This window comes from Doryrhamphus excisus, linkage group LG19 (genome assembly GCF_037039965.1).
Source record: "Doryrhamphus excisus strain RoL-2023G ecotype Guam linkage group LG19, RoL_Dexc_Guam_v1.1, whole genome shotgun sequence".
Lineage (NCBI taxonomy): Eukaryota > Metazoa > Chordata > Actinopteri > Syngnathiformes > Syngnathidae > Doryrhamphus > Doryrhamphus excisus.
In genome coordinates, this window is record NC_136375.1 from 6542627 (window position 1) to 6570496 (window position 27870).

The 27870-nt window shown below is 45.0% G+C and overlaps 2 protein-coding genes across 16 annotated transcripts; both read right to left on the reverse strand.

Moving 5' to 3' along the window:
* Positions 1-404: 404 nt before the first annotated feature.
* On the reverse strand, positions 405-20586 carry LOC131107566 (calcium/calmodulin-dependent protein kinase type II subunit beta-like). 14 transcript variants are annotated; one of them, XM_058057715.2, is made up of 21 exons: positions 20412-20586; positions 19092-19186; positions 18687-18746; positions 18481-18535; positions 17896-17961; positions 16313-16385; positions 15092-15194; positions 13065-13148; positions 12885-12979; positions 12692-12814; positions 10940-11023; positions 10827-10869; positions 9579-9650; positions 9009-9046; positions 6261-6323; positions 5930-5974; positions 5606-5657; positions 4102-4177; positions 3166-3260; positions 2849-3085; positions 405-2703 (listed from the first exon to the last, which is right to left on the reverse strand). In XM_058057715.2, the coding sequence occupies exons 1-20, from the start codon at positions 20471-20473 to the stop codon at positions 2850-2852; spliced, it is 1620 nt and encodes a 539-aa protein (XP_057913698.2). In that variant the 5' UTR covers positions 20474-20586; the 3' UTR covers positions 405-2703; position 2849. The 14 variants fall into 14 exon arrangements, with proteins under 14 accessions (XP_057913698.2, XP_078655058.1, XP_057913697.2 ...); XM_078798932.1 differs by having other exon boundaries at positions 9009-9043; positions 20412-20585; XM_058057714.2 differs by lacking the exon at positions 16313-16385 and adding an exon at positions 15867-15939 and having other exon boundaries at positions 20412-20584.
* Positions 20587-21234: 648 nt separating this feature from the next.
* Positions 21235-27780, reverse strand: septin5b (septin 5b). 2 transcript variants are annotated; one of them, XM_078799168.1, is made up of 12 exons: positions 27389-27780; positions 26640-26898; positions 25900-25990; positions 25722-25808; positions 25526-25649; positions 24735-24869; positions 24554-24671; positions 24381-24479; positions 24225-24321; positions 24018-24153; positions 23863-23950; positions 21236-23797 (listed from the first exon to the last, which is right to left on the reverse strand). In XM_078799168.1, the coding sequence occupies exons 3-12, from the start codon at positions 25907-25909 to the stop codon at positions 23735-23737; spliced, it is 957 nt and encodes a 318-aa protein (XP_078655294.1). In that variant the 5' UTR covers positions 25910-25990; positions 26640-26898; positions 27389-27780; the 3' UTR covers positions 21236-23734. The 2 variants fall into 2 exon arrangements, with proteins under 2 accessions (XP_057913713.2, XP_078655294.1); XM_058057730.2 differs by lacking the exons at positions 26640-26898; positions 27389-27780 and adding an exon at positions 26528-26572 and having other exon boundaries at positions 21235-23797.
* Positions 27781-27870: the final 90 nt, after the last annotated feature.

Consider the following 27870-nt stretch of genomic DNA (forward strand, 5'->3'; position numbering starts at 1 on the left):
AAAAGCTTCAACTATGTGAAATAATCTGGGAAGCTTGATGAGATGAGAGCGCAACTTGACTTGCAGGTCACTAGCAAAGCGCTCGGAGGCAGTGTTAACCCGAGAGTGAAAAAGCACAACGCTGAGATACACATTTAAAAAATATAGATTATCAATGTTCTGAAACGTATAATAAATTATAAAACTATTACAAATAAACTCAGTTCATTTATTTATTTAATAGTTTGTTTTTTTACTCATTTTATTCGTTTCCTGCAAAGATGGCAACTGAAGCGAACAGATATCACCACGTTCCACTGTAACATTATATCATTTCAAATAGTAATGTTATTAGATTACCATATGGAAAAACATTTTTTTCTTTGTTTCACCCTGAGCCATGACATCAGAGGACAGACAAGAGCTGCTGTGTGCGTGCTCCTTTTTATTATGTTTAGGATATGATGTTATTCATGTTATAACACATCATCATCAGTAACAAAAGACTTTGCGTGCGTTCACACTAACAAGCTTTAGGTGGAGGCTGCCACATAAATACAAAGACTGAAGTACTTTTTTACTACACCCAGGCAAATGATACATGAACAGAAAAAAAAGCATATCATCATTCTATATGTCATAATGTAAGTAGTTTGCTGCTGGATGAGTGGAAGATAGAACTTCATCACTTAAACTGGCAGTGTGTCTTTCATTCAGGAGAAAATAGTACAAAAAACTAATACTACATGAAAACATGACAATATACACACTTACTCTTTAAAAGATGACACAAAAGGTGGGCAACTCTGGATCCAAAAGAAAGGAACACCAAGTACACCAAGTCCCGAGCTGTGTCTCAAACTTGCATACCTGCATCGGCAAGAAGTACACTGGACACCCTACACTTAGTTCCTGTTAGAAGGTGTGAATGTTGTCATTGTAGCGCTGTCCCAAATCCCCAATACTGCCATTCTGTACTGCACTTTAAAATCCTTCTCCGGGTCAACAAGTGCACTCAAAAGACTAGGCGTAAGTGTGTGAGTGTAAGTAATTGTGCACTTACACATTCACAGTACTGAGTGTAAGTACATAAATATGCACTCAAAAGATTGAGTATATGTACGCAAGTGTGCACTTATGCACTCAAAAGACTAAGTTTAAGTACACAATTGTGTACTTACACATTCAAAGTACTGAGTGTAAGTACAAAAATTGTGCACTTAAAAGATTGAGTATATGTACGCAAGAGTGCACTTATGCATTCAAAAGACTAAGTACAAGTACACATTTGTGCACTTACACATTCACAGTACTGAGCTTAAGTACGAAAATGTGCACTCAAAATATTGAGTATATGTACGCAAGTGTGCACTTATGCACTCAAAAGACTAAGTGTGAGTACACAATAGTGCACTTATGTTCTCAAAAGACTAAGTGTAAGTACACAATTCTGCACTTACACATTCACAGTACTGAGTGTAAGTACAAAAATGTGCACTCAAAAGATTGAGTACATGTACGCAAGAGTGCACTTAGGCATTCAAAAGACTAAGTACAAGTACACATTTGTGCATTTACACATTCACAGTACTGAGTTTAAGTACGAAAATGTGCACTCAAAATACTGAGTATATGTACGTAAGTGTGCCCTTATGCACTCAAAAGACTAAGTGTGAGTAGACAATTGTGCACTTTCATTCATTCATTCATTTTCTACCGCTTTTTCCTCACGAGGGTCGCGGGGGGTACTGGAGCCTATCCCAGCTGTCTTCGGGCGAGAGCAATTGTGCACTTATGTTCTCTCAATCCTAATTGTAAGTACATAAATGTGAACTTATGCACTCAAAAGACTCAACTTAAGTATGCCCACTTATGCACTTAGTATTGTGTGCAAGTACACAAGTGTCCTCTTCTGCATGTAAAAGACTAAGTGTAAATACATAAGTGTGCATATTGCACTTATTCAACGAATTGTGCATTTGTATGCACACTTAAAAGACCAAGTGCATGAGTGGCCACTAGAGTGCTGAGCGTATGCATTGTCAATAGTAGAAGTAGACAAGAGTGCACTTACGCGGTGGCGGGCCTTGGTGAGCGTAGCAAGTGCAGCAGTTGAGACACACCCCAGGTGTTGTTGGTGGGAGGACAAAATAAAATAATAGGAGAAAATAAAAGGTGATGTTTGCCGGCTTTGTCGATGTGGCGAGGAGTCAGCGTGGTGTTTGCTGAGGTCCAAACTAAACGGAGCCATGTTGGATTCGTGGCAGTTCTTCCCTGCACACTAACTAGTCAACAAAGTCCAAAGAAAAAGCAAAGAGGTGCAAGCAAAGAGGTGCAAGCAAAGAGGTGCAAGCAAAGCGCAGCAGTTTGGTCCAAAGAGAGAAGAAGAGGACGCCAGACACGCCCAGGACGTGACTTCATGTACGAGAAAGGCATCGGCACACCGCAGCCGTCGCATGAGTCGTCGCCACGCAATCTTAGCGTGCTGCACGGTAGCGCCGGGGGCGGGATCATAATTGTGTCACATGGGCAGGCTGTGCAGGAAGAGGAGCCATGCTGGTCACAGGAAGTAGAAGAAGAGCACCAGGACACGCTGCAGCCACGAGTAAACATTGACAAGTGGACGCTCCGTTGCTCGGAGGTTCACGGGCAATCGGGGTGGGAAGCGGCGAGATGTTAGAGTTCAGTCTGTACCGCTCTCCCCGTGCTGGTCCCTTGATGAGCCTGATGACACACACACACACCTACAGGTGGCGCTGTGTACAAATACAACTCCACTACTTGGAAACAAGTCGGAACCCGAGGGCGCCACCAGAGGGTGTCCTTGTCCCACTCCATCACTGTCTGGGTAAAAGCGGGTGGGGCTTACCTCAGGCCTGCAGGGGGGCGGCGTGCGCTCCCGAGCAGTGGAAGTGGACGTTCTGCCAGCGACCGTCACGGCGATGCCACACCCTGGTCTCCTCCGATTGGCTGGAGCGGGGGCGGCCTTGCACGTCCACGAACTGCGTGAGGCGGATGTACGCGACGCAGGCGGCGTCCTCGCCAATCATGTGCACGTGTGGGTTGAGGATGGTGGTGTGGATGGGCTTGCTGTTCTTGGCCAGGACTGACGGAGGAAGAGAGGGCGGGGCCTTGGCGTCAACGGTGAAGGGGCGGACAAAGTGGAGTGTTGTGTTTGAGTCTTACGGTTGTCGAAGTAGAAGCGGTGGAAGTCCATCCCCTCAACCAGGTTCCCCAGACCCTCGGGCTCGAAGGACGTCAGGCCGGGGTCACAAATCTTCCTGGAAGAAAGCAAACCATGATGGACACGAGGACAGCCAATCACAGCGTCTGCCTTTCTCGGGAGCAAAAGCCAAACGGCAGGTGTCCAAAGTGTAGCCCTTTTACAAAGATTATGTAAAGGGCCTGTGATGCTCATTTTGGCCCCTTGATATTGAGTTATGGACTCCTAAAGAGCAGCTACACACAATAACCAGCACACTAAGATTTCTAGATCTTCCACAATCTGCACCTATTCAGATGGATTTCTTTGAATTTGGTGGTTCCTGCAAAAACAGCCTGTTTTAATGTATTCCACCCACGGCCCGCCTAGCATGTTGCACATAGCATACAGCAGGTAGCATATAGCATGTAGCATACAGCACGTAGCACATAGCATGCAACATCCAGCATGTATTATATAGCAGGTAGTACATAGCTGGTAGCACACAGCACGTAGCATACAGCACGCAGCATGTAGCATACAGCATGTAGCATACTGAACACCTGCTGCTGCACTAAATGTTTGCATCTTTCCAGGTTTGACCACAAGAAAAGACCCCCCACCCCCGGCTTGTTGTACATCAAGGTTAGTGAGGTTAGTGAGGTCAGTGTACTTGGAAGTGGGGGTGCAATGAGGCAGGTCAAAGTTAGCACGTTAGCTTCCCTGCTGGCTACAATCAAACGTTTGTACACTTGAAATGCTAAATCATGTGAAAGCTGCACTGTAATTACTCTCTAATCTTTTGAGGACACGTCAATCGCTTTAATGGCTCGCTAATGGCGCTCCAATCCTCACGGCTAAACCCAACCACCCCACCCCCCCACACCCCCCAACCCCCTCCACGGCGCTCAGGAACTCACGAGTAGGCGTCGAAGTCGCCGTTGTTGACGGCCTCGATGAGCTGCTCCGTGATCTTGATGATCTCCTGCTTGCGAGCTGGTAGGGAGACGGGGGGGAGGGAGACGGGGTGCGTTTAGGGGTGATGGTGTATGGGTGGGAGACAGGAAGTGACAGGAAGTGAGGATCCAGGTGACCAAGAACAGTGCAAGACAACTCACCTGACAGCTTGTGGGACATTTTCACCTGCTCGCAACTTCCCTGCTACCTCACCCCCTCGCTCACCCTCGCCGTGTCCCAATGATAACCACAGAACGAGAGAGAGGCGCTCCCGTCTCCACTCTGAGGGAGGCGTAGCTCGCTCTGGTCCTCCCCCCTCGCTCCTCCCTCACTGGACGTTTAACCACCAGGGGGCGCCACCACTCCTCCTTGCTAGGCTAGCAGCTAGTTTGCATACATGTGCTGTGTACCACACTGTCTTCCCACCACACGCGTGCATCCTTGGAATAATAGGATGTCTGGGAACGTGGCCTTCATGTGTCCTTCCCACTCCGTACACTAGAGGGCACACTAAGCCTGCCCCGAAGCACCAGGGCATAGCAGGACCTGTTGCCAACTCCGTTGGACACAAACTGCACACTATATGTACACAAGTGTGTATGCACCCACTTCAAATACAACATCTAAGTACACAAGTGTGTATGCACCCACTTCAAATACAACATCTAAGTACACAAGTGTGTATGTATCCACTTCAAATACATAATTTAAGTACACAAGTGTACGCGTATGTACTTAAATTATGAAGTAAAATACGTAAGTGTGTACTTTTGCACTTATAACACAATGTTTAGATACAAGCATTCTTTTGTGTTTAATATACAAAGTATGCAAGTGTGCACTTATGCACTTACAAGTCTAATTAAGTACACAGGTGTACATATGCACTCAAAGTACCAAGTACTCGTACGCAAGTGTGCACTTATGTGCTTAGAAGACTAAGCATAAGTACACAAGTGTGTGTTTTTGCATCTAAAATACTAAGTGTGAGTACACAAGTGTGTAGTTGTGCACTTAAAAGACTGAGGGTAAATATGCAAGTGTCCGTCCATGTACTTAAAAAACAAGTGTAAGTACAATGTGTACGTGTTAAACTTAAAATAATGATAAACTTCAAAGTCCAAGTCAAAGTACACTATTGTGTACTTTTGCATGTAAAAACCGCGTGAGTACGCAAGTGCACAGTTACGCACTCAAAAAACTGGGCGTAAGTACAAAGTGTGTATTTTTGCACTCAAGTATGCAAGAGTGTGTTTCTGCAACACGCAAGTACAAAATGTGCACTTAGACACTTAAGAGACTATGTGTACACGTGCACGAGTGTGCATTTTTGCGTGTGTAAGTATGCCAATGTGCCCGACTGAGTGTACGCCCACAGCAAGTCGGCGCCCCCACAGGAGGCGACATTCCTTCATCATTGACGGAAGGAACAGCGGAATAGCGCCACCTGTTGCCGTGATGGCTCACCTTTCACGTCTTCATCCTCAACGGTGGTGTTGCTGCTGCTGTCCGAGGATTCCTGCAAACAAATTACATCAACACAATGTTGACAACAAAGCAATAAAGGGGAAACACACTCACACACACAATTCTTGAAGTCATGTGACCACGAAGAGAGCATGCAGCTGGGTCAGCTCGTGGAGGAGGCGGGCTAATGGGCCAATGGGCGGGGCTAGCCACAAGGGGGCAGTAAAGGACACTCAGTCAGAGAAAAGACTCCTGTGGACACGCACACACACACACACACACAAGCAAGCTAGGTGTGGACTACAAGATGGCGGTAGGAGGTACCTTGATCCCGTCTACGGGGTTATGGATAACGGTAGTCTGAGGCTCCTGGAGGAAGAATGGAGGAAGAGGAGCAGTTTTAGGATGGTGGCGAGGGGGGAGAAATGTGTGACAGCGTGATGAGCGTGCCAGTGCTAATGCTAATGCTAACATGTGAATGCTTGGGACGGGTCATCCTGAACCAAAGACAAGCCGACTAGTCGGGCCTGAAATGGATGAAATGGGGCTGTCAACAGGACACAAAGACGAGAAGAGCTCAGCCTGACAGTCACTAGAAAGCAAAGTATCCCCGGTGCGATGCTAATGTACACAGAAGGACACACGGTGCTCGTACCAGCGCCGCGGACGACACATGGACTTTCGAACTGCTGACTGTGCCGGTCCCGCTGCCGGTGCTCTGCAGGACACACAAAGGGAAGCATGGTCTTCCTCCTCTGCATACGCTGAATGTCCAGCACACAGTACAATCCAGACACTCCATATACTCTATGTACTCTGTACATGTTGGGGCTGCATGACGACCTCATAGCCATAACATTAGAATAACCTCCCATGACCCGTACTTCGACAAGACGCTCCAACCAGGCCAGATTACCCATACTGTGCGGGTCAGCAAATCAGTGCTCCGTTTTGCGCTTAAAAAGACTGAGGCTAAGTACCCAAGTGTGTACTTTTGCACTTAAAATACAAAGTGTAAGCACGCCCTTATGTGCTTAAAAGACTAAGTCTAAGTACAGAGTGTGCACTTAGGCACCTAAAAGACAAGGTGTAAGTACACAAGTGTACATTTTTGTATATAAAAGGCTAAGTGTAAGTATGCAAGTGTGTGCTTGTGCACTTGAAAAACTAAGTGTAAGTACAAAGTGTGCACTTGGGCACTTAAAAGACAAGGTGTAAGTTCACAAGTGTACATTTTTGTATTGAGAAGGCTAAGTGTAAGTACACAAGTGTGTACTTTTGCACTTAAAATACAAAGTGTAAGTGCACAGGTGTGTACTTTTGGACTTAACATACCAGGTTTAAGTACACAGGTGTGCCCTTATGTGCTTAAAAGTGTAAGTACACAAGTGTACATTTTTGTATATAAAAGGCTAAGTGTAAGTACGCAAGTGTACATTTTTGTATATAAAAGGCTAAGTGTAAGTACGCAAGTGTGTGCTTTTGCACTTAAAAAACAAGGTGTAAGTACGCAAGTGTGTGCTTCTGCACTTAAAAAAACAAAGTGTAAGTACAAAGTGTGCACTTAAAAGACAAGGTGTAAGTACACAAGTGTACATGTTTGTATTTAGAAGGCTAAGTGTAAGTACACAAGTGCACTTTTGCACTTAAAATACAAAGTGTTAGTGCACAGGTGTGTACTTTTGGACTTAACATACCAGGTTTAAGTACACAAGTGTGCCCTTATATGCTTAAAAGTGTAAGTACACAAGTGTACATTTTTGTATATAAAAGGCTAAGTGTAAGTACGCAAGTGTGTGCTTCTGCAATTAAAAAACAAAGTGTAAGTACAAAGTGTGCAATTAGACACTTAAAAGACAAGGTGTAAGTACACAAGTGTACATTTTTGTATTTAGAAGGCTAAGTGTAAGTACAACGTGTGCACTTAGGCACTTAAAAGACAAGGTGTAAGTACACAAGTGTATATTTTTGTATTTAAAAGGTGTAAGTACGCAAGTGTGTGCTTCTGCACTTAAGTGTGAGTATAAAGTGTGCACTTAGACACAAAGTCGTGTGACAGTCTTACACGGAAATGTCATGAACACATGTCATGTGACACAGCCCCATGCTGACAAAGGTACACAACACAACGTGCAAAAACGAGCACCAACATGTCGCTAACATCACATGACGCAACGCTGCGAATCAACACTAGGGGACGACAGAGCTCATTGATTTCTCTTTTTTTCATTTCTCCTAATATTTGGACTTTATTCCCATAATATTAGAACTTGTTCCCCAACTTTATTTTGTTTTGTTAGTTTGTCATTCTTTAACAACTTAAATAAAACATAACATACTTTTTTTGTAATATTTCAATCTGGGCTCCTGACTTGATGAAGTTTATTCCCATATAATTGCAACTTTCATTCTCTTAGTATGTTGACTTTATTCTTGTAAAATGACAGCTAGTTTGTTTTTTTCAACTTTCTCCCATCCATCCGTCCATTCATTCTCTACCGCTTATCCTCTCTAGGGTGGGGCTATGCTGGAGCCTATCCCAGCTGTCTTGGGGGAGAGGCGGGGTACCCCCTGGACTGGTCACCAGCCAATCACAGGGCAGATATAGGCAGTACATTTTAATTTTCCTAATATTATGACTTTATTCCCGTAATATTATAACTTAATTCCTTTAATATTATGACTTCATTCCCTTAATATTATGACCTGGCGTGTAAAACTGGCGTGTCACACGGACATGTTGCATGATTTGAAAGAGGCGTGAGAGCCGTGACATCAGCACTCGGCAAAAGTCAAGCAGGGATTACGTAACGTTAGATTCATCATCTGGACGCAAATAATCTGAGATTAGCATGGGGCCGCCCGGGAGATTTGGGGGGGGGGGGGGGCGTCAGGGCTGACAGAGCATCAGAAGGAGGAAAAGAAGATGAAAGTTAATGAAAGGGAGCCAACGAGGTCCCAAGAGGCGCAGCTAAGTGTGCCTAACAATAACAAAATTAATAATATAACAGTAATAAAAAATATAATAATAATAAAAATACCCTTCAATGATGTCACCAACACACAGGTTAGCACGGTTAGCTCGTCTTGCAGTGTTGCTATGACAACATGCCATTGCATCCTCCCTTCAAAATAAGAGTGTCACCTTATGAGCTGGCAAACCTTTGATAATTGATCATACGAATGACTTCCTTCATGTTTACGCTGACTGATTTCTTCTACTTTCCACTTTGCTGGGTTTCGTAGCAAAAACTTCGGTCTGTCGGGCGCTCTGTCCACGTTAGCGGGATTACACACCAGCTTCCACAGAAACAGACGCCAGTGCACGGAACCACACACACACACACACACATACATACACAGAGCAAGAGAGAAGAAGCGTGGAAGCATGGAAAGGACTTACCTTGACATCAGCCTTCTTGTTGAGGAGGCTCTTGGCTGCTGCAGAAAGGCAGAAGGACACACCCTCAGTGGGCCGCGTGCACATGGTGCCACCCGCTTCACGCCCGCTTCACACACGCGTCACACGGCCGAGCGGCAGGCGCGCAACGATGCACACACACGTGCGCGCTCACAAGTGGAGTGACCATCATCTCAAAGTCAGCCCCGCCCCCTCATCTAAAAGCCCTCCCTTGTGGCGCACGCCCGCCCGCCCGCCCGCCAGCCAAAGCGTGGCATCAAAAAGTCATCTGCCAAATAATCCCAAACGCCACACGGGGATTAGGAGCAGAGGGGCAGGTACGTCACCGCGCTTTCATGGCGTCCGAGCGCAAGCTTGTTGCCACGCTAATCCCGCAAGGCCGAGTAACTCTGCTCCTCATCCCCGAGGGGGGGGGGCGCTCCGGACGGCGACGCCGAGTCACTTACCTTGGCAACAGGTAGAAGCAGCGAGCGGCAAGACATGAAAACAAAGGTTAGACCGACTCATCATCATCATCACGTCGGCCAGAAAGAGCGCCGGGGGCGTCATCACCTTGTTCCACGATGCCGGCCGGGCTCCCCGACACGCCGCTGACGGCCGCCGGTGCCGTGGTCTGACGTCCCACTGCATAAGACGGAGGGGTCAACAACAGCAAAAACTAAGTCCAAATATTAGGAGGGAAAAGTGGCAAATTTATGGGACTATAGGAGGGAAAATAATGTCATGAAGTAGCGTTACCTTTAAAACATCTGGAAAAAAAACAGGATAATATTTATTCCCGTAATATCATGACTTTATTCCCGTTATTTGGGAAATTAGGTTGGGGGAAGAGTTATAATAGTACAGGGCTTCAAGTAGAAAATTATATATATATATAATTATATTATATATATTATATTAATACATCCCACATCAGATGTGGCTGTTGCTCCTGGCAACTGGCTTGGATGTGGGAGGGATGGGGGCTTTATGCAGCATCTCCATCATGGTGGGGTATGTACTTTTTAGTAGCTAGTAGCCTACTACGGGTGCCCACGCAGCAAGTATTTGTATTTGGTGTGTTTGTAGTTGAATTTGTGTAAAATTATTATTTTTTTAAATCATAAAAAATACAAATATAAATAATAATATGATTAATATTAATATTAGAGTATGTATACAGAGTATGTGTGCAGAGTATGTATTTATGTAGTAGAACTGTGTGAATAATGTCATAAGGTGGAAGTAAAAGGGAATGACAATAAATACTAGGTGACAAGTACACAGGCCTTGCAGCACAAACTGTCTCCCTCTAGCGGCTGCCAGACAAACTGCAACAACAAAACTCATCATTGCCGCCCAATCAAAAGGAATCTTTGGAATCTGCTTTTGGAAAATGGTTCTCCTGAGTGTTTGGACGCTGGAATGTTTGAATGTGTTAAGAAAAGTCTGAAGAATTGTGAAAATGTGGAATTGTGGGAAAAGTGTGAATTTCTGACATGTGGAAAGAGTCAGTGGGAATGTCGTGAATGAGCTTTTGAAGGGGGGGTGCATGCTGTATGTATAAATATACTATAGGAGTAGCGAGGTGTGGTCATGGGAGCAGCAATAAAATAATGAATAGGATAAGATGCAATATTTATATTGTTGATCTGAAACCAGGGGAGAAGGTGTCGTTGTGTGTGGGAGGGGTTGTCGTATGCAAACAGGAAGTAATGTGCCCCAAGCCAGCCAATCACAGCCTTAGCGCTGAGCGAGGTTAGGGTTTTTGAAAAAAAAGTGTACGTGTGCGATTCCTGAGGTGTGTGTTTGGGTTCTCACCAGAGAAGTTCCTGGAGACCAGCATAGTGGTCAAGATGGCGCCCTGTGGATGAGGGAGGGGGAGGTCAAAGGTGAGCGTGGAGGCTTCTGCTTTGACGGTGTCACCTTCACACCTTGAGTTTCCTCCTGGCATTGAACTTCTTCAGACACTCCACGGTCTCCTGCCGGTGCATCATGGAGGCCACGGTGGAGCGTTGCTGCAGGGACGAGGCATTTATTACTGATAGGAAGGAGGATCTACTAAATATTGATGTGGTTTTTCTGTTGGGGGGCCCAAATGTATGCCCCTGCCTACTTTAGTTGACATAATGGCTTCTCATCTGTCTCTGTGTTGGTCTACTATATGATATATTTACCTGGAATGGATGATCCCAACAACCAGTCATTTAGGTATATGGGGTATATATGAGGTATGTACAGTAGATAGGGTTTATATACATAGGGTTTATGTATGTAGAGTGAGTATGTATGGGCCGATATTTGCGTTTTTCACTTGAATCGGTATCGGCCAATACGTGCCTGGGTTCATCGATATATTTTTCCTCCACATGATTTACAGACAGGCATCCGCCGAGCAGCTTTGTGTTGCCGAAGGACCCTGCACCCCGCCGCCACATCATAACAAGGGTACGTTTTCAACTTTGAATTAGCCTCCAACAGGCAGGCTTAGTTGAAATATTGCCACCTGCTTTGAAATTGGTAACTTAAATGCCAAGTGAAAGAATAAGCTTGCTTTTTACACCATACAGAGCCAATCACATTTCACTGGGTGATCGCTTGGCATAATATTTTAAGTCATGCTGTGACAACAAGAACTCCCAAAAACATCACATACTAACGCGACAGACAAATAAAAGCACTCTCACTAGTTGAGCAGACCAAGAATGAAGAACTATGCAACTTTAACTACAAACTGACAAACTATTTACATCGATGGTGCCCCAAAGCACGCTGGGAACCAGGAAGTGCTTCCAGCGACGCTACAATATAGTTTATCGCTTTACCGCTTTAATGTCAACGTTGTCAATTCAGTGTCAATTCAGTATGTGTGTGCACTCTCTCCGAGCACGCAGACACAAACACAGAGAAGGAATTGGAACAGCCGTGTCTGCTTATCAGAGGTCTTTCGCGTCCACAACACAAACTTTAATGATGAGTGAAATGCTTTATATATATCTTACTAAATTGTGTCAGTGTGATGTGTTTGTGTGTGGCGGGAGCTGGGGGGGGGGGGTGCACGTCTCACTGCGGAGGAGCAGTCATCACATCGATGCTAGATAAAACTACAACTACAACAGAAATGTTTTGCACATGGTTGAATATTTACTCCTTTTAAAATTGATAATGCCGTTTAAATGTGTGTTTAAGAAAGCTGAATCCTACTGTGTGTACATTTCAATGAATATTTGTTTAAAGTTGAGACCTGGGATATTTGTTATCATTGTATTTTTTTCATATAAATTGAGGGAGCAAAAGCAGTATCGGCCACAAATATCGGCCCAAGCAAAAGGGTGATGGAAAAAAATCGGCTGGAAAAAAACCGGTCGATCCCTAATGTAGAGTATGTATACAGATTATGTATGTATACAGAGTATGTATCCAGAGTATGTTTGTAGAGTATGTATGTATGTGGAGTATGTATGCAGGGTATGTATAGAGTATGTATGTATGTATGTATGTAGAGTATGTACTATGTATGTATGTATGTATGTAGAGTATGTATAGAGTATGCATGTATGTAGAGTATTTATGTATGTATGTATGTAAAGTACGTATACAGCGTTCGTATACAGAGTATGTATACAGAGTACGTATGTAGAGTATGTACGTAGGGTATGTATAGAGGTGAAAGCAGGGCTACGTACGCAGACCCATGGGTGTTTGAGAGCTTCTTGTGCTGTGATTCTCTTGCTTGGGTTGATGGTCAACATCTGGTTGATCAGATTTTTTGCTTCTGGCGTCACCGTGTCCCACTCTGGAGAGGGGAACTGAAGTACACACACACGTGTCCGTGTTAAAGGATGATAATGGTGGTGGTGGTGGTGAGTGAAGGCTCACATCATACGCTCCAGCTTTGATCTGCTGGTAGAGTTTGTGCTGGTCCTCGTCCCAGAAGGGGGGGTAGCCAACCAGGAGGATGTAGAGGATCACACCTGCATGTACACACACATGCAGACATAGTATAGTAGTACTAGACTGTACTGTCCATGTAGGGTGTCAAGAAGAACGAGCTGTTACCACATGCCCAGATGTCTACTGGTTTCCCGTACGCTTCCTTCCTCAACACCTCTGGAGACAAATAACCTGGCGTACCTGCAAAGCCTGCACACACACAGCAAAGCGTTACCAGGGGGGGGCCCAAGCGCCCTCATGTGCCACATCACTCACTCAGCAACTCCAAAGAGTGTCTTTTGCTTTTTATTTGGCTTCTGTGTGACCCCCCCCCCAGTTCCCCCAAGGGACCAGTCGCTTTTGCCAAATGAAACATTTTCAAGCATGAAAAAGAAAATGTGAAACAAAATAAAAATATAAGGCATTTAGAAGACCCATTCAAAGACATTGTAATGACATGTAGTACTTTATACTGGTGACTAGATGTCGGTAATTTTACATTAATGTGGCAACAGCCACTGCAGGAAGTACTCTGCAGAACGGAAATTTCTTATTTTCTCTTATATTGGGTAATAGTCATGTAAAGGTGACTATAGGGGTGCTATTTCATGTCTAGGGAGCTCTAATAATTTGAATACATGTATTTAGAAGAGGGAAACAGGTTTTCCAAAATCTTAGATGTCCTATTTCCTCTTATTATGTCTACTATATTGGGTAATACAAGTATAAAGGTGACTATAGGGGTGCTATTTCAGGTCTAGGGAGCTCTAATAATGTTAATACATGTATTTAGATGAGGGAAACAGGTTTTCCAAAATCTTATATGTCCTATTTCCTCTTATTATGTCTACTATATTGGGTAATACAAGTATAAAGGTGACTATAGGGATGTTATGTCATGTCTAGGGAGCTCTAATAATGTTAATACATGTATTTAAAAAGGGGAAACAAGTTTTCTATGTCTTATATGTCCTATTTCCTCTTATGTCTACTATATTGAGTAATACAAGTATAAAGGTGACTATAGGGGTGCTATTTCAGGTCTAGGGAGGTCTAATAATGTTAATACATGTATTTAGAAGGGGGAAACAGGTTTTCCAAAATCTTATATGGCCTTTTTCCTCTTATTGTCTACTATATTGGGTAATACAAGTATAAAGGTGACTATAGGGATGTTATTTCATGTCTAGGGAGCTCTAATAATGTTAATACATGTATTTAGAAAGGGGAAACAGGTTTTCGATGTCTTATATGTCCTATTACCTCTTATGTCTATTATATTGGGTAATACAAGTATAAAGGTGACTTTTGGGATGTTATTTCATATCTTGGGAGCTCTAATAATGTTAAAAAATATATTTAGAAGGGGGAAACAGCTTTTCTAAATCTTATATGTCCTATTGCATCTTATTATGTCTACTATATTGAGTAATACAAGTATAAAGGTGACTATAGGGGTGTTATTTCATGTCTAGGGAGCTCTAGTAATGTTGAAAACATGCATTTAGAATGCGAAAAACAGTTTTTTAAATCATGTTAATACATGTATTTAGAAGGGGGAAACAGGTTTTCTAAGTCTCATATATCCAATTTCTTCTTACTGTGTCTACTGTTTTGGGTATTGGGAGTGTAAAGGTCACGATAAGGGTGCTATTTCAAGTTTGGGGGCTCTAAAAATGTTACTACATGTAGTAACATGTGGTAAGCAGGTTTTGTGCAGGATTTTTCTGTCTTGTATGTCCTATTTCCTCGTATTAAGTCTACTACATTGGGTATTAAGAGTAAATATAGGGGTGTTATTTCACGTCTAGAGGGCTCTGATGACGTTTTTAAAAAGTGCATTTAGAAAGTCATGAACAGGATGTTTTTCCAAAATATTCAATTTATAAATAAAGAATCGTACTTTGCAGAAATGCACTTTTCAGGGTTGGGTCTGAAAGTTGTGGATGGTGTGGAACTGGGTCATCATCAGTGCTGGTGTCAGTCACACAGAAGCCAAATAAAAAGCAAAAGACTTTGTAGAGTTGCTGAGTGAGTGGAGGTGGTACATGAGGGCGCTCGGGGTGCCTCCTGCTAACACACACACTTTATGACATTGCTGTGTGTGTGTGTGTGTGTGTGTGTGTGTGTGTGTGTGTGTGTGTGAAACATACCGAACCAGGCCTGCTGGTCTCCTTGGACCTCGATGGCCAGTCCAAAGTCGGCAAGCTTGACGGCAGCGTTCTTACACTTACTGGCCAGCAGGAGGTTCTCAGGCTGGACAACAACACAAAGCATGTTAGCTCAAGTAGCGCTAGACAGCAAATACGAACTTTGCAGCAAGTCAAGCTAATGCTAGCAGGCTACCTAGCTTGTAAAGAGCAAAACAACTCTGCTCAAAGCTGGGCTTCAATTAGCGCTAGCATGCTAACGCCACGCTTTCAACACATGGCAGGACAACGGTTAAGTTTCCACCATAAACCCCGCCCTCTTCCTGTTCATATGTTGCAAGCCACGCCCTGCATTACACACACGCTAGCTATGTTGGTTGTCAGCTAATGATTTTAGCTACTTATGTCAGCTACCGTTGTAAACATTTTATTTTTATGAAGTTTAACTTGGAATGACGACAAATTTCTAAAGCACAACATATGCTAACATATGCTAGCTGCTGGTGTCCTTAAATGTATTGTTATCATACCGATACATCTGGTAACATTAAAAATAGCTCAGATGATGGGTCGATTAAAAGGTTTGCACACTCGGGGCGTGTGCCCGAATACAGTGCACCTTGCTGGGCCACAGCAGGTGGCTCCTCCCCCCGCACACTCTGCTTGTCCTAGTAGTTCAGGTACAGTTGGTCATGTCCGCCTGTGTTTTCCGTTTTCAGACAAGCTCAGCACGCAAGCGCACGTGCACAGACATGCCAGAAAGCGCGCACGCACTCACCTTGAGGTCCCTGTGGACCACGCCCATCTGATGGCAGTGCAGCACCGCCTCCAGGATCTGCTGGATGCAATGGCTGCATGCAGACAGCAGGGGGAGCCGGTTAGTCAGGCATGCACAGGCGGGCGGGGACCCACATGGCGCTCAGCATCAGTTGCATCGTGAGTCAGCCGGAGTGGGCGTGTTGTGTCTAACCCTCCCCTCCCTCCCAACAAGGCGTTTCATTGAAGAGCAGCACCTTGCATGACCATGAACAAGTACGACACAAACGCGGTGTCATTCTCATGCGCTCCCTCGCCCAAACATTCCACTTCCGGCCCTTTTCCTTGAGTCCCTGTGCAACAAGATTCCCGCAGGAGGAGCCAGAATGCAGGGACAAAAAGACGGATGGACAGCAGGCACAGACGAGGACGATGCACAACAGGAAGGATAATGAGACACAAACACACCTTGAGGTCCCTGTGCACTATGTTGTGTTGGTGTGTGTACGACACGCTGTCTACAATCTGATGGATGCAATGACTGTGGAGACAAGACCACACACACACACACACACACACACCTTCAGGAGCACAGCTAGCATGATAGGTAGGGTTGCCATAAAAAAGGTCACAGGAAGAACGCATTTACCGGTTTACCACCTTCTAAATACACTTTAACATGATTAGAGCCCTCTAGACAGGCTATAACACCCCTACAATCAGCTTTACACTCATATTATGCAATACAGTAGACATAATAAGAGACAATATGGCACTTTAAGGGCTGCGCGGTGATGCACCGAATGGTTAGCGCACAGGCCACACAGCTAGGAGACCTGGGTTCGATGGCAATGGTAGTGATGTGGTGGTGGTGGTTTTAGAATGTGTTATATGCTTAGTGTGTCTTATTTTCTCATTCCAGCTACGAAATTGGGGTAATAGGAGTGTAAAGGTGACTATAGGGGTGTTATTTCATTTCTAAAGGGCTCTACTAATATTAAAAAGTGTATTTAGAGGGTGGCAAACTGGTTTTACATACTTAAGATGTATTATATTCTCTTATATATTGAATATATTGGATAAAATGAGTGTAAAGGAGTGTAAAGGTGACTATAGGGGTGTTATTTCATGTCTAGAGGGCTCTAATGTGGTTGTAGACAGGTTTTCCATGCTTAATCTGTATTATGATCTCTTATTGTGTCGACTACAATGGGTAAAACGAGTGTAAAGGTGACTGTAGGGGTGTTATTTCATGTCTAGAGGGCTCTACTAATATTAAAAATGTATTTGGAGTGTGGTAAACTGGTTTTACATACTTAGTGTATTATATTCTCTTATGTATCAAATATATTGGGTAATAGGAGTGTAAAGGTGACTATAGGGGTGTTATTCCATGTCGAGAGGGCTCTAATAATGTGGTTGTAGACAGGTTTTCCATGCTTAATGTATTCCATGCTTCAGGAATCCTATGGTGGAAAACCACTTGGGTCTTGAACTGATTAACTATTAACTATTAGCTATAAACGAAGGATTACTGTAGAGAAATATGTCATATTAGTAGAAGACATCTGAGAAATGAGCCTTTGGATTGGTTTGGGGCATAATCATGCAGGTAACCATGTGATCTCTCCAAGCCAATCAGGTAACAACTGTATTGATGAAACATTTCAGGTTAACAAAAGACATATTCTTAGCATAAGCATTCATTATAAAGATGATTATACTCAATATCTGCTGTTAGATTGATATCTGATCATCAGCTGTCAATCATCACCCCCCCCCCTTCTCCCAGGAACCTCCCAAGTCAATTCAAATTGATTTAAGTGTTCCTCCTGACGGGGCTGCGGCGTGGCCGTGTCAGGCTGCCGCGTGCCTGCCCATGCTTCCATCTGTCTGGTGGGAAAGCCCACCAGCTCCTTCATCATCATCTTCATCCCTTCACTACAATGTGCTGCAGAGGAAGTTGGCTGGACCGCTGCAGAGGCTGCATGCACATAAGTGCACGAGTGTGTGTGTGTGTGTGGGTGGGTGGGGGGGGGGGGTTGGATTACCTGGCATCCGCCTCGCTGTAGTACTCTCTGGCTACAATGTCTTCAAAGAGCTCACCTCCTGTCACCCTGAGGGAAGAAGATGATGAAGGTCACATCTGCACATTTCCTTCTTTACACACACACACACACAGACACACAGGAGGGGGATGTCCTCATTGGGGGGAAACCCCAACTGCAGGATTCACTCTGGCTGGGTTGCCATGGAGACTGACTCCAGTGCGGGGGAGTGTGCGCTAAAGCGGTAGCTGTAAGGAGGGAGGTGTTGGGGGGGGGGTTATGTAAGGGGGGGGGGGGGGGGGGGTTGGGAGGGGGTGTTGGGGGGCTATCGCTCAGGATGGCAGCAGATGCAGACAGCTGAAGAGAAGAGGAGGAGGAGTGTATGACAGAAAGAGGGAAGGAAAGAAGCAAGGAAGGAAACAAGGAAGCAAATGCAGACCGCTAAAGAGAAGAGGAGGAGGAGTGTATGACAGAAGGAAGGAAAAAAGGAAGGAAGAAAGCAGTGAATAAAGCAAGGAAGGACGCAAGGAAGAAAGCAATGAAGAAAGCAAGGAAGGAAGCAAGGAAGGAAGCAAGGAAGCAACTCACAGGTCAAAGAGAAGGTAGTGGAAGCCCTCCTCAGAGATGCTGTCATGGAGTCGAACTAGAGGAAACACCTTGGTTTAGGAACCTTTGACTGCTTTTCCCACTTACACCCTGCTTCTCTGATGGCATGGCTGACATGACATGATACCCGGCCCTCCGTCGGCATAGAAGGCCGACAAGAAGGTGAAGAGGAAGGTGGAGGTTCTCACCGATGTTGGAGTGTTTGAGTAGCCTGCAGATCCTGGCCTCTCTCTCCAACTTCTGATGGTCTGCACAAAGACAACATCTCACTTTGAGCACATACAAAGAAACCTGGAGAGGAACCGAGACCAGGAGGAAAACCAGAGGAGAAGAATGGAACACACAACATTGTGTGTGTGTGTGTGTGTGTGTGTCAAAATATGAGCTGTCAATCAACCTCTGCTGCCATCACATTTAGCCTCATTAGCATGTGTATGTCGATACACGTTGAAGATGAAGGAGACAAAGTGAGCAAGGCTACATGAGAGGGAGCGGAAAGGAAGGAAGAATCATCAGCGAAGACGTTTAAACAGGCGGTAAAATATGCATCATGTGACACATGCACGCGCCACGTGCGCACTGGGGGGTCTCACCTCTGGCAGACAGCTTCTTGGTGTTGATGATTTTGGCGGCATACTCTTGGCCCGTGAGCACTTTGACACAGCGGCGCACCACAGAAAAGGCTCCCCTGAGGAACAAGGCAGGAGATAGGTCAGCTTGCTCAGCATCTCGGGGGCGTGACGGACATCAGAATTGCCTTGCAGGGCCTGTGGGAGTCTCAAACACGAGACGGGGGGGGGGTTCTAGGAAGCCTAACGGAAGCTTTGTCATTGCTGAAAAGCTAATTTTATCTCCTCAAAGCATCGTTATGCAATGACAGCCTCTCACGATCCCTTAAACACATCATACAAGACGAGTATAGGCTTGACTCCCCAGTGCTAACTTGGAGCGTTCACTGGCCCTTATTGCTGGGATTCAAACCTCTTTACATGACAGATCAGCCACACGGCCACCAGCCGCTAGGGGGAGATTGTTTTAAAGTTATTTGACAGAGAAAATTTATTTGATACCATAATTCAATTCAATTATATTGTCGAATACCAACAAAATCGTAATTACCCATTAATGAGGCACTACAGCTCCCAGAAAGCACTGCGAAGTCACGGAGCTCCCCGCTCCTCTGTTGGAAGACTCGTTAGCGGTCACGTAACTCGTATAAACTCAAATTTAAGTAGTACATTTAGCAAAAATAATCAATGGCGTATGATTAAGATTCGAACCAAACATTAGAATGTACATATTTGTGGTGTAACCTGCGTCTGTGATACACAAAGGCTAACTTGGTCCGGGTTGCTAGCTTCAGGTTATTTAAGCCATTGCCACCGAAGTCTCGGATTTACCTCAACCAGGAAATACGGTGGTCTTGAAGGGACAAAACACGTTAAACGTTAAAATCAAATGTGATACTTTGTAATGTTTTACATAATTACACGTTAATTGTCTAAAAGTTAAGCTAATGCTGTATCTCGCGTTCCATTGACTGAAGGCTGACAACAGCAAAGTATAGTCTGTTTAACATCTCAATTCAGCGTTGTTGGAAGAATCAATGAGCGCCACGAAAGCCAACGTGAAGTGACGTCACCACAACACAGTTAACAGCTGAAGTTGTAATGTTCACACTGCGGAGCTGTGGAAAGAAAAGAATGTTCCTGCGAGGCCAACATGCCCACGCACAACCTGACGTCCACTTTGGATGGCGCCAATCAGCATCGTCACCATCGGCAACATTCAGTCACTTCCACATGTCAATCAAACACCGGCATGGCCCTCCCTGTTGGAGGGCGATGGGAACCTGAGCCGAGCCGTACAGCCCCAAAAAATAAAGTATGACAGAAAAAGAAAAAAAAACTTACTTGCCGAGCTCCTCGTACAGCTGGTACTCGTCCGTGAAGCGCGTGCACGTGGTGGTTGCCATGATGCTTCCGGTCCGGACGTGGTTCTGCTGGCTGATGCCGAGTCCTAATGAGCGGCGCGTCGCAACGGACTGGAGAAGACTTCAGGACCAGGCCCCGCCCACCTGACACACACACACGCGGTCGTCGAGGGTCTTCCCTGTTGGCAGCACATCCACATCAGCAGTATCGTCATTACAAAATGTAAATGTTGGCATTTTAGTGATAACTGCAGCAGCATCACTTTTAAAAATAAAACAATTAACTTGAAAGGGGGGGGTATTGACGCATGCGCAGTGGTGGCGTCAACAATTTCCACATCGTCACTCATTCAATGGTTTCAGTGACAGGAGTGAGTACCCTTCTCGCGATTAGACAATCTTTGACGTTTTTTCTTCGCTCTGTGAAGCCCAAGCTCGCAAAGGTAAAAAAAAAACCTCTTAAAATATGTTTTTTTCTAAAACGTTTGAGCCTTGGGAAAAACTAGCGATCTCAAATGTCCCCAAATGAATTGTTTTGAATGTGTTTGTAAAGTTGGTGTGATGTAGCTGTTAGCTATCACGTGTTTTGGCTAGCTACTCGTGTTTAGCATATTTAATGTACATTTCTAGATAGTAATTGTATTCTCTGTATGTTAGTTACCACACACATACATGCAAGACAACGAAAACTTGACTGAAGCAAGAAAAGTAAGCATTTTCCTTTATTGGTTACATTTAGCTGTAACCAGCTAAATGGCTATCTAGCGCATACAGTCATGTATTGAGGACAGCGTACTCCTCTCTGGTTCAAACCTGGCTTGCAGTCCTTACGATGGAGACCCCTTGTAGACACATTACTGTCCTTGTTGTCACTTGAAGGTTCATTCATTGATAGCTAATAATCCTACCCTAGAATGAAGTGTTAGCTGATATGGAGTATTAGCATGTTGATTGGTCCCTTCCAAGATGGCGGCGCGCACAGGCTCACGGCTCTCCCTTCCAGTGTTTTTTTGTTTATTTTATGTGTGTTTGTCTATTGGAGAAAAAAACAAGCAACTTCGTGAGCAGGTTACTGGAACCTAAATACGTAAAGTATCAAGTAAATGATTGATTTGATCTTGATTGCATCTTGTTGTTCTTATTGTCACATTTATATGTATGTATTTATGTGTGTGTATTACATCTAATTAAAACTTTTTCTTAATTCTAGTAGTTGGTATCACAACACAAGGAAAACATTGCAATATTTTCATGGGCTTTGGCTTTTATCATCAGACCAGCATCCCACCCTGGTGAACAGGTTAGTCCCAGCATAACACCATCATCATGCCAACATCCAAACAGTATACAATATGTTGGTCTTGCTGGTCTCACCAGCATACCACGTCTATCCTTGTCTTACTGGCATCCCATGCTGGTAGGCTGCTCCACCGCACCAGCAGAGACCAAAAGGTAGGGGGAGCACCCTGCTGGAAAAAACAGCATAGACCAGACCTAGGAAAACACAGCGTATGCTGGTCTTGCTGGTCATGCTGTTTTTTTCAGCATGATATTTTCAGGTTGTTGAAACGTAGGACATCACAACAATAATGTGCACTAAATGTTGCATTACTGTACGCCGATTTATTGCATTAAAAGTAAGAATGGACGCTGACTTTAAACATCATTGACACCTAGTGGCAAGAGACAGCATTACATGTCTTTCACACATATTACTTACATTAACGAACAGTACTTACAGTTTCCATTCAGGTGGTTCCTTGGTTAAATTCCTGCCTGACCCGCAGGGAGCCAGTCCAGAGCGCAGTCAAAGCAATCCAGTACATTAGAATCTACCAACAATAGCGGAGAACATCATGCGGTTATCCTCTATTGTTAATAAGTGTTGGGATACTTACAACCGATACACAGGCACATCTAAAAAAGGGAATATCATTTCAGGCTGTGAACGCCATATACACATTCATTACACTTAGTGAAACTTTTTTTTTAAATGTTTATTTCTTGGAATGTTGATGATTGTGGCTTATGGATGATAAAGCCAAAATGCAGTGTCTCGGAAAACAGGAATATTGTGGTGTCACACCCTAATGAGCTCATGACTTCCTGACTTTAAATGCTCCCTCAGTCTGGGTCAGGGGTCACCAACCCTCGGCTCCAGAGCCGCATGTCGCTCCCTTGCAATGCTCAAATTTTTTTTTAATGCACGTCTTTGTAATGAGTTTTTAAAAATCTAACTTTGTGTGATACCATGAATGCATCCTGGCTGAGTTTGCCTGCTGATTGGATGAGCAGACAAGATGGAGGACAAAAGTCATACTTTTCCAGAGCTATTTGACATTTAAAAAATATATATTAGACATAATTTAAAAAAAATAGCGTCATGGGAACTTGTTTGTAAACAAATCAGGTAAGTTTACAGTAATTGACACATACATTTATGTACGTTTATCTCCAATACTAGCAAGAGTACTCTATCAACTGGTCTTTTCTTATCTGAACTACTTCGATAGCCCAAAGTTCCCTCCAAAGGTGCCAGCCAAAACGGTGGGAGACTCCTGATTGGCCCAGCATGTGATCTCATCCCAGCCGTTGGTCGCCAGCTAAAAGAAACAGGCCGCCATCAAAGCAACCTGGACTTCCATTCCACCCGAGCAGGCCGCACGGCGATGGCTTCCACACCACGCCACATTGATGCTGGGGGGGGGGGGGGCAACCAGCTATTAATGGCTGCATGGAAATCAACACTTTTCACAATTCCGACATCTTATGTCATATTTTCTGATGCACTGCATTTTGGTTTTTCATGATCTACAAGCCACAATCATCAACGTTTCACTCTGTGGATATTCTTATTTTTTCAGATGTACCTGTACCTCCCGTGACATTTACAAGATGAGTAATTAAGTAATTAATGTAGTCGTAAAAAAAACAAACTATAGCCAGCGAAAACCAAGATTTTTATCTTGTGGCTGAATTACTGAGCGCCCACAGCGCCACCAGTGGACAAATGTATATTACACCCGCAGTGCTTTAGCGAGCACAACCATTGGACATGAAAAAAAAAGTGTATGAACTTGACTTTTTAATTAGTTTGTCAAACTTTAAATGCACACGTTTACATCATAACCTTGGTGGTCTTACTGAGGACCAAGGTTAGTGGTGCAATGATCGATTAAAGCATGCTGGGAGGAGTTTGGTGCGGAGGAAGCAGTAGTTTGTGTTGCATGTTGGGAAGTAGTAAGTTAGAAAAAGTCTGTCTACTCTACTCTAAGCTAAGCTAATATTGGTGGAGGTCAGAGGTCAGAGGCTGTGCTGGTGCATCTGCTGCTGCAAGGTGTGCAGCATGTGCTGCATCCTCCTCATCTGACGAGAGAGAGCACACCGTTCAGCATCTTCATCCTCACATCATGAACACCTTCATGGCTCACCTGCTCGTCCTTCTTCTTCCTCGCCTCATCTGAGGACAGAGACGGAGGTGGGAGGGGGCTCTCCGCCCGCTGCTCTGCCGCCATCTTGCTGCAACACGGCGAGTCGTGCGTTGTTAGCGTGCTGCACTTTACCGGCGGGACTTGATGCGTGTCACCTGTTCATGGCGCTGATGAAGCGTGCTCTGAAGCTCTCGTAGTGAAGGTCGCAGGTCAGGTCCTTGAGGTCGTGCATGTGCGTTTGGATCAGCATGGTCCTCAGCTTGACAAAGTCACAATGACTCGGGTTCTCCACTACACACACGTACATGTCAAGGTATGTAAAAGGGGAGGTGAACAGTAAAGGGAAGTGGGCGTGGCCTAACCCTCCACAAAGCCCCAGGGGTACATCCTCCCTCGCAGTCGCTGCCCTCTGACCTCCACTACCGTGTTGCTGCCAATCACGGCGAAGGGCATGCTGACCTACACCACAGACCAAAGATCAAAGGACTAAAGGGTTAAAGGTCAAAGGTGGACCTCACCTTCAGCTCTTCCTGCTTGGAGTCGTCGTCGTCGTCGTCCGAGTCGCCGTGTAGAAACTGATAGACTTTGATGTCGTGTGCGTCCATCTCGTCCCTCAGCTGCACACGGGACAAACACTGTGCTTGCATTGCTAACGTTAGCACAGGTCAGAGGTCATTGGTCTGTTGTTTACCTTGCCTTTCAGCGCTTTGGTCTCGCCGGGTGTGAGCACGTCCGCCTTGGCGATCAGAGGAACGATGCTGACCTTCTCTTGCAGCGCCTTCATGAACGCCACGTCCACCGGACGCAGCCTGCAACAACCGCAATGTCAGCCCGTGTCTCGCGGCAACGCCGAGAAGGCGAGGGGTTGTTACCCGTGTCCGAAGGGGGGCAGGAAGTAGAGACAGCAGTGGACGCGATTGTCTTCGATCTTCTTCCTGTTCGGCCCGCTCTCATCGCAGAAATACTGAAAAAACTGATCATCCACGTACTCACACACCCGCCTCCAGCTACGCACGCACACACACACACACACATTGGGCTCATAATGAATAATAAAGGTAACAGCGCCCCCTGCGGCCAGCAAACATCACTACAGCCTAACTTGACCTTAGCTTACCTTCATGCATAGACAAATTGGGACACCACCTGGAAGTTAGGACTTCCTGTCTACTGAATACACATTTTGTCCAAGACACGTCTTTCTATTGATTGGTTGGCAGGAGCTGTGTCCCAATACTTTAGTCCGAACAGGAAGGAAGCAGCAGGTAGCGCGTGTTCAACATTCCTACAGTAATTTTCTACCGCTTATCCTCACCAGCGTGCTGGAGCCTATCCCAGCTGTCTTGGGGCGAGAGGCGGGGTCCACCCTGGACTGGCATGTTAACCTAGAATGTTTTTGGAATGGGGGAGGGGAAACCCACACACACACACGGGGAGAACATGCAAACTCTACACAGAGATGACCAAGGGTGGAATCGAACTCTGGTCTGCTAGCTGTGAGGTCTGCGCACTAACCACTCGCTCACCGCGCAGCCGTGTTCTGACATGCTAAGGGAAAATATAGTGTCACATGCTGCCCCCTGCTGGCTAGAGGTGTGGCTCATGGGCAACATTTCCCTGTCACGTCTGTCAGCGATAAAGGCGCAGTGTCACGGGCACGCACCAGTCGGCGTTGTTGACGGCATCACCAAAGCCTGGCGTGTCCACGATGGTGAGCCTCAACTTGACGCCTTTCTCCTCGATGTCCACCGTGTGCTTGATGATGTCCACCGTCTGATGGATACGCTCTGCACGCACACACACATGCACGCGTTGATGATTTCATCAAAAGAGTTGACATGATCTAGAGGCCGACTGACCTTCTGCATTGAGGAGCTTCCTGTCTTTGTGAAGATCTGTGAGGAACAAACTGTTGACCAGCGTGGATTTACCGAGGCCTGACTCTCCTAACAACACGCACACACAGTCAGTGTTGAGAGTGAGGAGGTGTTTTAGAAGAGAACACTGCGTTTCCTCGCAGTAGACAAGGGGTCTCACCAGCCACCATGAGTGTGAAGTCAAATCCTTTCTTCACTGACTTCCTGTGCAGCTGATTGGGCAAGGAAGCGAAGCCCACGTATTCTTTATCCTGCCAACACACCACGTATATCATTTATTGTATCAGCACTATGTGTATTATATTGTTTTTATTAGCATTGATTTTATTATTTGTACGTATTGTTGCCCAAATGTTCTTAATGCTGTCACAGGCTTGTGTGTGTACGTATGTGTGTCATACATAAAAGGATTGTTGAAGTGTACATATTTCCCATCATACATTGCATCAGCCTGGAGCCATGGTTTTGTTGTTGGGCTACCATATTGACTTTGCTGTTTCTGTGCACACCCACACACACTCCACACACACACGCAGAGGATGTTATGGGATGTTGGCATCTCAATGAAGAAATCAAGTTTTAAAATGGATAAAAATTAAGTGTTGGTGTGTGCTGCTAATGCTAACAGTGAGGGTGCTAACCCTTGAGCTCAGCTAGCTAACAGACCCAACATGACTAAAGATAAACTGAAATGTTTTAGCTTTAAATTAAGTTTAATTTGTGAATTTCTCTTGGGGATGAATAAAGTATCTAAGGAAATAAATGATAATACACACACACATAGTTACCTCGGCATCTTGTTGGCGGTACATTCAACAACATTTAGTGACGTCGGCAGCAGAGAGGAAAGACAAGCATCAGAAGGGGTCAAAGGTGGGGGGGGGCTAGGGAGGGTCTCACCTGTGCGCTGCGCGTGGCTCCTCGTGCACCTGCTGTTTGCCGCCATCCTGTACGAGAACTCCCGAAGACGTGTGTGTACGCGTCCTCGGGGGGACGGTTGGTCAATACCGGAGACTAAAGGCGGGAGGCACGTGCCGGAATCAGGCAGAAGCGTCCGTGATGTTCGCGCCTTTTTCTGTCGACTGATATTGTCTTTGTGTTGGGGTGCACTTTTCCCTCGCACCAGAAGGGGACGCCACAATAATGTGGTAGACGCTGTCTGCGTGAGAGAGTGAGCGAGAAAGAGAGCCACAAACACACATACACAAAAGAAAAAAAATAAAGACCGGTCAATTTACTTTCCATGAAATAATATCAAATCTAAAAAAATCAGGCATTACTAAAATACTACAACTCTGTTTCTTCATGAGCTGTGATGACGTCACACAAACACCTGATTGGTCACCACTCAGAACAAAGACGAGACGAAGTTTTGTGTTAGCATACACACAAATTAACATGAACAATTAACGCTAACCTGTTCTTTAGCATGATAGGCTATATCATTTCTTTATTTTGTATCTATAAGCGTCATTTTCTTCAGTTTGAAATACGAGCGAACATCCTGCTAGCAAACAGGCCACGTGTCCGCTAAATGTAAACATTCTGTCTTTTCATGTCAACGTAATTGTTTTTTTTTATGACGAGGAACATTCTAGATTAGACTAAGTTATCAGTGGACGGACCTGTGTGTGTGTGTGTGTCTGTACATTGAGGCGGTGGGGGCGGACGACGGCACACAAAGCCGCCACATTTGCCGGCTGCTGATTGGTAGACTGATGCGAAGGACGACGGTGCCTTTATTGTAGTCAGACTGCTGCAACAATACGACATCAAGAACACAATGGAGGAGCTCACTATCGTCGTCATCCTTGTGCCAGCAGGAAGCTCACCTGTCAAAAAGAAAGATGGGGAAAAAACAAGAAGCTGACGCTCAATCATGATATGGCACACACAGGAAGCGGAAGTCACCGCACAGAGAGACACGACAGACAAACAAATGAAAACAAATCCGGGCTGATAAGCAGTTGGACGGGAAGTCATTCCTGTTACCAAATCATACATTCCACTTTGGACGCCAATATCATGTCTTATTCAGAATAACACTATGGTTATTATTATTAGTAGTAGTATTCTCATGGTCGTTAACATTATAGACAATGGAGATATTGGAGGTGACATACGTAATGTC